General features: G+C 42.9%; 3 protein-coding genes across 3 annotated transcripts; all 3 read right to left on the minus strand.

Moving 5' to 3' along the window:
* Positions 1–557: 557 nt before the first annotated feature.
* On the minus strand, positions 558–2,501 carry LOC128194664 (uncharacterized). Its single transcript, XM_052870233.1, has one exon. It carries the CDS (start codon positions 2,499–2,501, stop codon positions 558–560), a length of 1,944 nt encoding a protein of 647 aa, XP_052726193.1.
* Positions 2,502–4,552: 2,051 nt separating this feature from the next.
* Positions 4,553–6,142, minus strand: LOC108321325 (uncharacterized). The gene has a single exon (XM_017553046.1). The coding sequence runs from the start codon at positions 6,140–6,142 to the stop codon at positions 4,553–4,555; it is 1,590 nt and encodes a 529-aa protein (XP_017408535.1).
* A 2,436-nt stretch (positions 6,143–8,578) lies between these two features.
* Positions 8,579–9,436, minus strand: LOC108321324 (uncharacterized). Its single transcript, XM_017553045.1, has one exon. The coding sequence runs from the start codon at positions 9,434–9,436 to the stop codon at positions 8,579–8,581; it is 858 nt and encodes a 285-aa protein (XP_017408534.1).
* Positions 9,437–11,052: the final 1,616 nt, after the last annotated feature.

Raw genomic sequence — 11,052 nt, forward strand, 5'->3', positions numbered from 1 at the left:
AAAATACTATGCCCCTGACAACTTTATTAACAACAAACTCAACATGTGACCTTTCTTTTTCACCTCTTTTTCGTTTTTCCTTTTTCGACATCCTCCAAGACCGAGCTCGCCAACCTGATATACCTGTGATGCTTTTATCAACACGCGTTTACTTATTTTCATTTTCATTTTCACTTGACTACTTAACAGCTCAGCGTGACATGCAATTTTTCAGATGGAATGTAAACAACCAAAATATGAATGAAATCACGTGAACTTTATTTAGTGAAAAAACACAGAGTACAATAAGCTTTAAAGATAATATCAACATCCCCTTAATAGCAACCACTATCACAAAATCATCATGCGTAAAACTTTTTTACTGCGTCAGAATTAACTGGCAATGGTAATTCCTCTCCGTCCATTCTCGTGAGAATTAGTGCCCCACCAGAAAATGCTTTCTTCACTACAAATGGCCCTTCATAATTTTGAGTCCATTTGCCTCTATGATCCTTTTGTATAGGTAGAATCTTCTTCAACACCAACTCACCTTCATGAAATTCTCTTGGGTGTACCTTTTAGTCAAATGCCTTCTTCATTCTTCTTTGGTACAATTGTCCATGGCATATTGCTGTTAATCTTTTTTCATCGATGAGATTGAGCTGGTCGAAACGAGCTTGAACCCACTCAGCCTCTTCTAATTGGGTTTCCATTAAAACTCGTAAGGACGGAATTTCCACTTCAAACGGAAGTACTGCTTCCATTCCATATACAAGCGAGAAAGGCGTTGCCCCAGTCGATGTTCGTACCGAAGTGCGATAACCATGTAAAGCAAAAGGAAGCATTTCATGCCAATCCTTATATGTGACCACCATCTTCTGCACAATCTTCTTGATATTTTTGTTAGCAGCCTCTACTGCCCCATTCATCTTTGGACGATAAGGAGAAGAATTAAGATGATGAATTTTGAACTCCTCACATAACTCTGTCATCATCTGGTTGTTCAAGTTAGTGGCATTATCAGTGATAATCCTGTTAGGGAGCCCGTATCTGCAAATCAACTCCCTTTTTATGAACTTGGTCACCACCTTTCTAGTCACATTAGCATAAGAAGCAGCCTCAACCCACTTGGTGAAGTAGTTGATTGCGACTAATATGAAACGGTGTCCATTTGACGCCTTTGGCTCTATAGCTCCGATGACATCTATTCCCCACATCGAAAAGGGCCATGGTGTAGACAACACGTTCAAGGTCGTGGGTGGCACATTGATATTATTTGCGTACACCTGGCATTTCTCACACTTTCTCACATGTGTACAACAATCATTTTCCATAGTCAACCAAAAATACCCCGCTCTCAGTATCTTCCTGGCCATTGAGTGCCCATTCATGTGCGTGTCAAATGTACCCTCGTGCACTTCTTTTAGTATCAGCTCGGCTTCTTTTGCATCTACGCATCTAAGGATAACCATGTCATGATTCCTCTTATATAAAATATCCCCACTCAAAATGAAGCTGCCAACCAATCTCCTTAACGCCCTTTTATCATTTTCAGATGCCTTCTCTGGATATTCTCGGGTCCTAAGATAATGCTTGATATCAAAGTACCAAGGTTTGCCATCTACCTCCTCCTCGATGAAATGACAATACGCTGGCTCCGCATGACTCTTCATTTCGATCATTGGCAATTTTGTATCTTGATCAACTTCAAACATTGACGAAAAAGTAGCCAACGCGTCTGCTAATTGATTATCTTCTCGCGGTATATGATTAAACGTGATGGAATCGAAATACTCAATTAATCCCCTGATGTAAGCTTGGTATGGAATTAATTTTGTATCCCTAGTCTCCCATTCTTCCTTCAATTGATGGATGACCAAAGCTGAATCTCCATATACATCCAGAATTTTTGCTTTAGACTCTATTGCTGCTCGAATACCCATAGCACAGGCTTCATATTCTACGATATTATTCGTACAATTAAAACACAACCTTGTCGTCATTGGTATGTATTGATTCTTAGGAGAGATAAGCATTGCCCCTATTCCATGCCCCATTACATTCGAGGCCCCATCGAATAATACCGTCCAGGCTTTTTCATTTTTGTCCTCTTTGTTCTCAGCAAATAAAGCCATGATATCTTCGTCAGGAAACTCAGGTTGCATTGGCTGATAATCACTAATGGGTTGATGGGCTAAATATTCCGCTAAAGCGCTACCCTTGATAGATTTCTGAGTAACATATACAATGTCGTACTCCGATAGTAGCATCTGCCATCGAGCTATTCTTCCAGTGAGAGCGGGCTTTTTGAAAATATACTTGATAGGATCCATTTTAGATATCAACCAAGTAGAGTGACTCAACATGTATTGCCTTAAACGATGAGTAGCCCACGCCAGTGCACAACAAGTTCGCTCTAACGACGAATATCGTTGTTCGCAATCTGTGAATCTCTTACTCAAGTAATATATAGCATGCTCTCTTTTCCCGTCTTCATCATGCTGACCCAATACACAACCCATTGAATTATCCAATACGGTCAAATACAAAATGAGCGGTCTTCCTGGCATAGGTGGACGCAATACAGGAGGGTCTTGCAGGTATTGTTTGACCTTTTCGAAAGCAACTTAACAATCTTCATTCCAAACTACAGCCTGATTTTTCTGTAGCAACTTGAACATTGGTTCACAAGTAGCAGTTAATTGGGAGATGAACCTAGCAATGTAGTTCAATCTTCCCAGAAAACCTCGAACCTCCTTTTCTGTTCTGGGCGCCGGCATTTCCGTTATCGCTCTTACTTTGTTAGGATCAACTTCTATCCCTCTTTGGCTGACAATAAAGCCCAACAATTTTCCAGACTTTACTCCAAACGTGCATTTGGCAGGATTTAACCTGAGTTTGTACTTTCTCAATCTCTCAAATAATTTCCTTAGATTGAAAATATGCTCCTCTTCTGATTCCGACTTTGCAATCATGTCATCCACATAAATTTCAATTTCCTTATGCATCATATCATGAAAGAGTGTCACCATTGCCCTTTGGTATGTTGCTCCAGCATTCTTTAGTCCGAAAGACATCACCTTATAACAGAATGTTCCCCATAACGTGATAAAGGTCATTTTCTCCATATCTTCCGGTGCCATTTTAATTTGATTATATCCCGAGAATCCATCCATGAACGAAAATAACGAAAATTTGGCCGTATTATCAACCAGAGTATCAATGTGTGGTAACAGGAAATTATCCTTCGGACTTGCACGATTCAAATCACGATAGTCAACACACATCCGAACTTTCCCATCCTTCTTAGGCACTGGTACAACATTCGCTACCCATTGTGGGTATCTTGCCACAGCCAAAAATCCTGCGTCAAATTGCTTTTGGACCTCCTCTTTAATTTTTAGGGACATTTCCGGCTTCATTCTTCTTAGTTTTTGCTTGACTAGAGGGCATTCTGGTTTGAGTGGGAGCCTATGCTGCACAATATCGGTATCCAGACCCGACATGTCATTGTAAGGTCACGCGAACACATCTTTAAACTCCTTCAATAGGGCACGCAATCTTTCTCTCACTCCCGTTTTCATACTAGTACCGATTTTCACTTCCTTTATCTCATCCCTCTCTCCCAAGTTGAGTATTTCAATCTCCTCCTGATGGGGTTTTATCTCCTTAGATTCTTGTTCCACTAATCTCAACAATTCTGGAGAGGGTTCCACATCATCTTCGAAATCATCTTCCGTATTATTGATAGGGTACTCAAAATTAGGAACACTGATGTCATTATTTTCAAAACAATCATTGTCACATCTGCATCATTTAAATTTATGAAAAAGTATAAATAAATAAGATAAATAAAGAAAAATGCCAAATGATGATGAAATGCAACTTTATTATCACGCTGAGTGAAAAGTAAAAAGTCAATCCGCAAAACCTCAGTTCTAAAGCCCCAATCGAAACTATAGGCTTAATTAAAACTATTACATTTTGTTCACATTAAGCATCACAGGTAAATCTAGTGTTTCCCAATTGTTGAGTTGAGTATCAGGGGAGCAAGCCCACACAAAGCTCGAACTTTGAGGCCTGTCTTCATCCTCCACAGCTGCTATCTAGCCAGTGTTGATCCACCCAACACTGCGGAAGCTTTCCTTAATGTCAACAATGTGAATTTTGCTCTCTCTGGGCTCTCGTCTTTCTGCACGGGCTAGACTGCATTCTTTTCTTTCTTCAATCATCCTTTTCTTGTCTTCCTTGGTAGGTTTATACCCCAAGCCATATCTGTTCTTGTTTTCAACGATTTCTAGAGGGAATGCTCGCCCCTGCCGATATTTGCCCAAACCTTCCCCATATATATAGCCCTCTTTTAGCATAATCTTGGCCATCATAATAGAAGCACATGATAGATGAGGATTTGCTGGAAACGGTTCCACACAAGCATTTCCCACAATCTCCAACGATTGGAAGGCTGTCTCGAGAGCTTCTTCAGCCGCCTCGATGTAGTGCGTGGATGATGGCCCACTCACAAGAAGATCCTCTTCTCTTGATACTATCACCAGCTTATCTCCCATCACATACTTCAACTTCTGGTGTAGTGTAGAAGGCACAACTCCAGCCGAATGGATCCATGGCCCAACAGACAACTATAAGCTGGCAGGATATCCATAACCTGGAATGTTATTTGAAAGACACACAGGCCAACTTGCATTGGTAATTCCACTTCTCCCATCACTTCTCTTTTGCTACCATTAAATGCCCTTACAATCATTGAACTCGGCCTCATATGCATTCCTTCGCAAGGTAGCTTTTCCAAGGTTGCTTTCGGCATGACATTCAAAGAGGAGCCATTGTCCACTAAGACACGCGCTATAACATGATTCAGGCATTTCACAAAGACGTGAAGAGCCTTGTTATGCCCTCTTCCCTCAGCAGGTATCTCTTCATCCGTAAAGGTGAGATAATTATTAGCAACAATATTGCCAACAATACCCTCGAATTTATTCAACGAAATACCTTGCTCCACGTGAGCCTCACTGAGTATCTTCATTAACAACTTTCTGTGTGATGCCGAATGTATGAGCAAGTCTAACAAGGATATACGAGCAGGCATACGATTTAACTGTTCCACCACCTTATATTCACTTTGTTGTATAAATTTTAAAAATTCACAAGCCTCCTCTTCAGAAACTTCTTTCTTCTCTTCTTTGTCGGGGATCTCCTTTGTCTGTGCACCCTTCCCCTTTAAGAATTCTTTTGCCTTCGCAGCCATCGTTGCTTCCTTATCATTAACTCTTTCTCGTGCCAACTCTGGTGGTGTGAAAATTCGACCACTCCTAGTCATTCCACCTATGCCTGATATGCTTTTGACGACAGGATCAACGCTTTGTGCTTCGCCTGACGCATGCGTCCCATATCTCCATGGGACGGCTTTTTCGTTCTTGTAAGGAAGAGGGGTTGGTACACGGATAACAACGGGCGACCTTCCTTGAGTTGGTGGGATAGAGGTAGTCCTAGTGAAACGAATCACCAATGGTTCTGGTAAAATCATGCCGGATTCATCACCAGTTTGTGCAAATACATCTCCCTCCTCACTTTTGTAGCATACTTGCATCAGACCACGATCTAGCAGGTCTTGCAGAATTTCTTCAAACTCAACACACTCCTCAATAGAGTGCTCAGCATCTGGGTGGAGCGCGCATGCCATACTCTCATCATAATCGCCCTTCAAGATACCCACTTTCAGTAACGCCTCCAAAATAAACCTCCTAGAGCTCTTGACTTCTTTCACATTTCTCACCAGCTCATGTTCTTTCACTTCGACAGCATTCGTCGAAGCACTTCCATGCCCGGATAAAGGATTGGCCTCGATACTAGGCTTATCTTCTTGGAATTTTAACCACCCAGAATCAATGAGAGTCTGCACTTTATGCTTGAAAGCCAGACACCTCTCAGTGGAATGACCAACGGCCCCTCCATGATAACTACACTTTGCATCTGCATCATAACTTCTTGGGTATGGAGGCTGCAAAGGCTTCAGGGGACAAATGACAACCAGACCCTGTTTGATAAGATGAGGCAATAATTCCGTATAAGTTGTAGGAATTGGGGTAAAGTTAACATAATTTCTTTCCTGGTTCCTTCTTGGATAAGTATTTGGACCCACATTCATATTGGAACCTACGTTTGCCCCTCCCCTCCAATTATTCGTCGGGATGTATTGTGGTTGATAGTACCCTGGTTGTGGTTGATAGTACCCTGGTTGTTGTTGTTAGCTGCATGTGGATGTTGACCCCAGTATGGTCGATAGTTATGAGTGGGAGCCTGACCTCTCCACATGGGGGTTGCAGATGTTGCATGCACATCTCCTTCCTTTCTTTTTCCTGAGTTGAAACTAGGTTTTTTGGAATTTGCAACCACCGACGAGCCATATGCAATCTTCCCATTTTTCAACCCGATCTCTATTCGTTCGCCTATCACGATGATATCAGCAAAATTTGAAGATACATTTCCCACCATATGTTCATAAAATGGTGGTTGGAGCGTATTTACAAATATTGCCACCATTTCTCTATCATACAAAGGTGGCTCAACTTGTGCAGCCAATTCCCTCCACCGTTGAGCATACTCCTTAAAAGTTTCATTGTCTTTCTTCGACATGTTTTGCAGTTGTAAACGATCTAGCGCAACATGTGTATTGTATATGTACTGTTTCACAAAAGCATAAGCCAAGTCCGCCCAACAGCGAATTCGAGTCGGCTCCAAATGGGTATACCAATTTAATGCCACTCCAGCCAAACTATCTTGGAAAACATGGATGAGCAGCTGCTCATCATAAGCATATGCAGCCATCTTTCTGCAAAACATGGTCAGATGGCAGGAATCAAGCATAAGCATATGCAACATGTGTATTTCCCTTATACTTCTCAAAATCTGGCGCCTTGAACTTATGTGGTATTTTGACGCCAGGAACCAAGCTCAATCTGGCAACATCTCCGAACCCATAACTTTCAAATCCCTCAACAGCCCTCAATCTTACCTCTAGGCTCTCCAGTTTATCCTTTGCTCCGTCGACATTACTAATTATCCCCTGAAACGAAGTATGTGGCGCAGCCCTGGTAGAAAATCCCTCTCCGGTAATCACATGAGGCACCGGAGTTACTCGTATTCCATCAGACATGTTTGCATTCATTCCTTCACTTACCATAGGTGCGGACATTACAACAGGTCCCTGAGTACTGATTGGCGGTACGTTGGCATTGGTAGGGAAAGAGAATGAAGCATGCTCCCCTTCTGTGTATTCTCCCACAGGTGGAGTGTAATCTGGGGGTAATCCATACATTGGAAACTGAACAGATTAGCTCCCAGCATTGAACAACGGAGGGTAATATTGAGCACTTCCCTCAACTTGCGCAGGCGTCGACCCTCCCGTAGTCTTCAGGGCTTCGAGAGCTGTCAAAATCTAGGCCATCTGATCTTTCAACTGGCTGACATCAGCCTTAATAGATTCGTGTGACTGCTCCCAATTCTCCATGACCTTCGAGTTAGCTCTGGTCCTGTACGGATGTTGTGGAAAATTTGTCGTTGTTCTCTCACTTGTACTGATGATTATTTTTATTAAATTAAATTAGATAAGGATGAAAAATGCAAAACAAAAGAAAACATGATGCATGCTAGTGATAAGTGGAAATCACAGGATAACGATGACAATACTGATGGAAAATTAACACAAGCCAATACCAAACAAACATCCCTCATCTTTCATTTAAAGAAAATTTGATCAATTACATCGTCTAAGGAACAAAACACGCAATTCTGATGCACATCAATCCCGTGCCCGGGCAATGAAAGATTTCATCTCTCCCACCAACCATTTACAATGATTAATAAACAATGCTATTTCCGCTGGTGAGTTACGAAAATGAGTACTTGCTTCAGCATTCGATACCATCCTGGGGATGTCTTCAATTGCCCCATTTGCCAAAGCAGCCAACTGAGAGAAGCTTTCCTTCCAGTGCTTTACAGCCATTTCTTGCTCTGCGATGTGCTCTTTCATTCACTTTATCAAGGCCTGATGCCTTTCTTCAAATTCCATCGACCTCCATCGCTCCTCCTGCTCCTCGATGTAATCCTCCATTTGCTTTAACATGGCCCGGTACTCCTTTTCGGCCTCCGCCAACTTCCAGTGCTCCTGATTCAACTCTGCCTCAAATGATGTAGCCATCTCCTTCATTTGATGTCCCACTTCTTGTATTTGGACCTGCGCTTCTCTTAATATTTTTAGGGCTTCCCTTTTATCCCTCTTGACTTCCTCATAGAGTTGTTTCCACTGCTTGCCCTCTTCTAAAGCCACCTTCTTCTCGTTTACCCTCATGGATAATTCCTTACTCGCGGCCGCTAGATCCTGTTTCACTCGAAATGTATAATCCCTCTCAACCTTCTCGCTTTTGACAATGTTTTCATAAGCCCGCGACTTTTCTTCATTATCATTTCTCATATCCATAAGATCATTACGCGCCCTTTGTAATTCGTTTTCCAACCTAGCATTCCTCACCTTCAATTTCTCCATCTCAGCCTTCAATTGTTGCACCTCTTCACTTTCTGGGGCTTAGGATGGTCCTTCACTAGCTGATTGATCCTTGATTGGCTTGAAAGGCAACTTGACTACTTTCACTCTCTCCAGAATCCAGGTGTGATAAATAACCCTGCTATCCACTACTCCATCCCTCAAGTCCTTCTCTGCTCGAACAACATTTTCCCAGGCGCTTTTAACCTTTCTTAACAGTTCGATGAAATGCCCGTCTTCGTAATAAATGAATAGGGTAGCAAGGTAATCTGATGAAGGTGCCCCTCTCATGGGATGCCCGAATTGTCTTTGCACCAAAAGGGGGTTGTAATTGATACAGTACCGGGCACCTATGAGAGGCACATTAGGAAAGCTACCACAATGCTGTATAGCCAGTTTATTTCCGAGCCAAGGAAGGCGCCATTTTATACTTCTTTCGCTCAAACCAGCAAGGAATCGAGCCCAATCGTTTCCTCCCTTACCTTTAAGCCCTTGGTGTGACAAAGTCTCCGATAGACTCTTGACGTCGACCATCTCCTTAAACACGCACGCTGTCATCCATGTATACAACGCCGGTAAACAACAAAGAATCTTCTTTCCCTTTCTCTCCTGGTAAAAACTCAAGGTCCCATAAACATCCGCAAGAACTGCTGTTACAGGATTCTCTGATATGGTTTTACTCGCCACGAAGACGTCTATTGCGGCGTAATCCATGAATTCTTCTATTTTGGGAAACAAGACAATGCCGTATATGGTGAGGGCTAATACATCCATGAAAGTTTCCCAATCCTCTTTATAAGTCAGGTGATGTAAATACTGCTCTAGATATCCCTGTGATAATCCATGCAATTGATTCCTCATCATCATCCTGTCTTCAAGCTCCTTGGGATGTAGTTTCATGATGGCAGCAATGGTGGGTATAGAAACATGATGCTCTAAATGTTGATAGGGAGTGGTGCCCTCCAGTGGCAAACCCAAGATATGCTCGAACTCCTCTATAGTTGGCGTCAATGATGAATCAATATTTTCTTGATTTCACTTAGCTTATTGTGCTAGATTTAATCAAAGAATTGTGCTTAAATGTCCGGTATTTTTCCGTTTTTGCTAATTGTGCTTAATTTGACCAAAAATTCTTATTTTAATTAATTTGAATTATTTGAGCTAATTATTTGCATTATTAATTGTAGGAAAATTGTTGGATAATATTTTGGGATTTAAAGAGAAAATGCCACATCAAATACAAGAGAGGTGGCGTAGATTTATTTTTTTTATGGGGTGCACATAGCATAAATAAGCACATGCGGAGGCACATTTCACTTTAAAGAAAAAGATGGGCTGAAAGCAACCACACGGACCAACTCTCATCCAGAAGCAGCAGCTTGGTCTAGTAGAAGCCTTCACGTCCAGCAGCTTGGAGGGAGCGTCCAGCGCGTCCAGGAAGTGCATCAGCATCTGGGAGGTGTGTGCTTGGAGAGCTTCGGCCCACACCTGGAAAGCAGCAACACGAGAGCCCAGCAGAGGAAGCCTTCACGTCCTTCAATTGGATCCACGCGGACAACAACTTCACGCGGAGAAAGTGGAGGGTGCACAGGGAGACTCACGGTCCAACACGTCAATGGGGAGGCACTCACGTCTCATTCACGCGGTCCAGCACACGGGTTTGGCTTCCAGCAGATGGGGTGCAACAAAACAAGGGGCAGCAGGCCCAACTATCTTCATTCATGTGTCCAGCAGAGATTCACACGCTGGCAGCAAGGGAGGTGTGTGATTGGAGAGGTGCACGCTCACGGGCTGAAGACCAAAAGGAGCTGCTACGTCCACATTCTGCCACGTCCACACAGCCCATCAGCAGACGTCCGCGGTCCAACACGCTTTGAGGAAGTCCACGTTCACGGTCCTGCTGCCAGCATCTCTAGAGGGGTGCGGGGAGAGAATAGGAGGTGCACGAAGGGCTTCACCACGTTCCAGCAGTGTCCATCATTCCAGCACAGCAACACACGGAGGGAGAGGAGTCCAACAGTAGCTTGTGGGTGCAGTGCACACGGTCCAGCAAGGGAAGAGGCTTTCACGTCCAGTAGGTTGGATGGATGAAGGAGAGACATGTGTGCTTAAAAGGTAAAGGAGAATAGCCGCCACAAGGAGGAGAGTAGAGAGGGAGAAAGAAAGCAAGCATGGAGGGCTACGGTTGAAAAAAAGAATGGTGCTGGAATGAAGAGCATGGAGTTTTCTTTGGAGGGTGTCTCGGCCTGAATCAGGACAGTAGCCGCCACTTTCTCAGATTTTATTTTCTGGCTTTGCTTTTGAATGTTTCTTAGAGAGTTTGGAGCTGAAGGGTACGCGGGAGACACACGGCTTGGAACCAGCCACCACACTCATTCAGTTTTCTTTTCTCTTAGCTAGGAACGTTTTTGTTTGGTGGAACGCTGTTACAGAGATGGATAAAAAGCTTCACTTTCTATTTTGCTGATTACACATGCCCTTTTTATTTCTTTGGTTCATGCACTTTTTAATCTGAA

Source organism: Vigna angularis, chromosome 1 (genome assembly GCF_016808095.1).
Source record: "Vigna angularis cultivar LongXiaoDou No.4 chromosome 1, ASM1680809v1, whole genome shotgun sequence".
Classification (NCBI taxonomy): Eukaryota; Viridiplantae; Streptophyta; class Magnoliopsida; order Fabales; family Fabaceae; genus Vigna; species Vigna angularis.

What these genes read in the sequence shown, in the direction of transcription:
- LOC128194664 (XM_052870233.1), bottom strand. Translation starts at nt 2,501, where the DNA reads ATGGGTTGTGTATTGGGTCAGCATGATGAAGACGGGAAAAGAGAGCAT.
- LOC108321324 (XM_017553045.1), bottom strand. Translation starts at nt 9,436, where the DNA reads ATGAAACTACATCCCAAGGAGCTTGAAGACAGGATGATGATGAGGAAT.
- LOC108321325 (XM_017553046.1), bottom strand. Translation starts at nt 6,142, where the DNA reads ATGAATGTGGGTCCAAATACTTATCCAAGAAGGAACCAGGAAAGAAAT.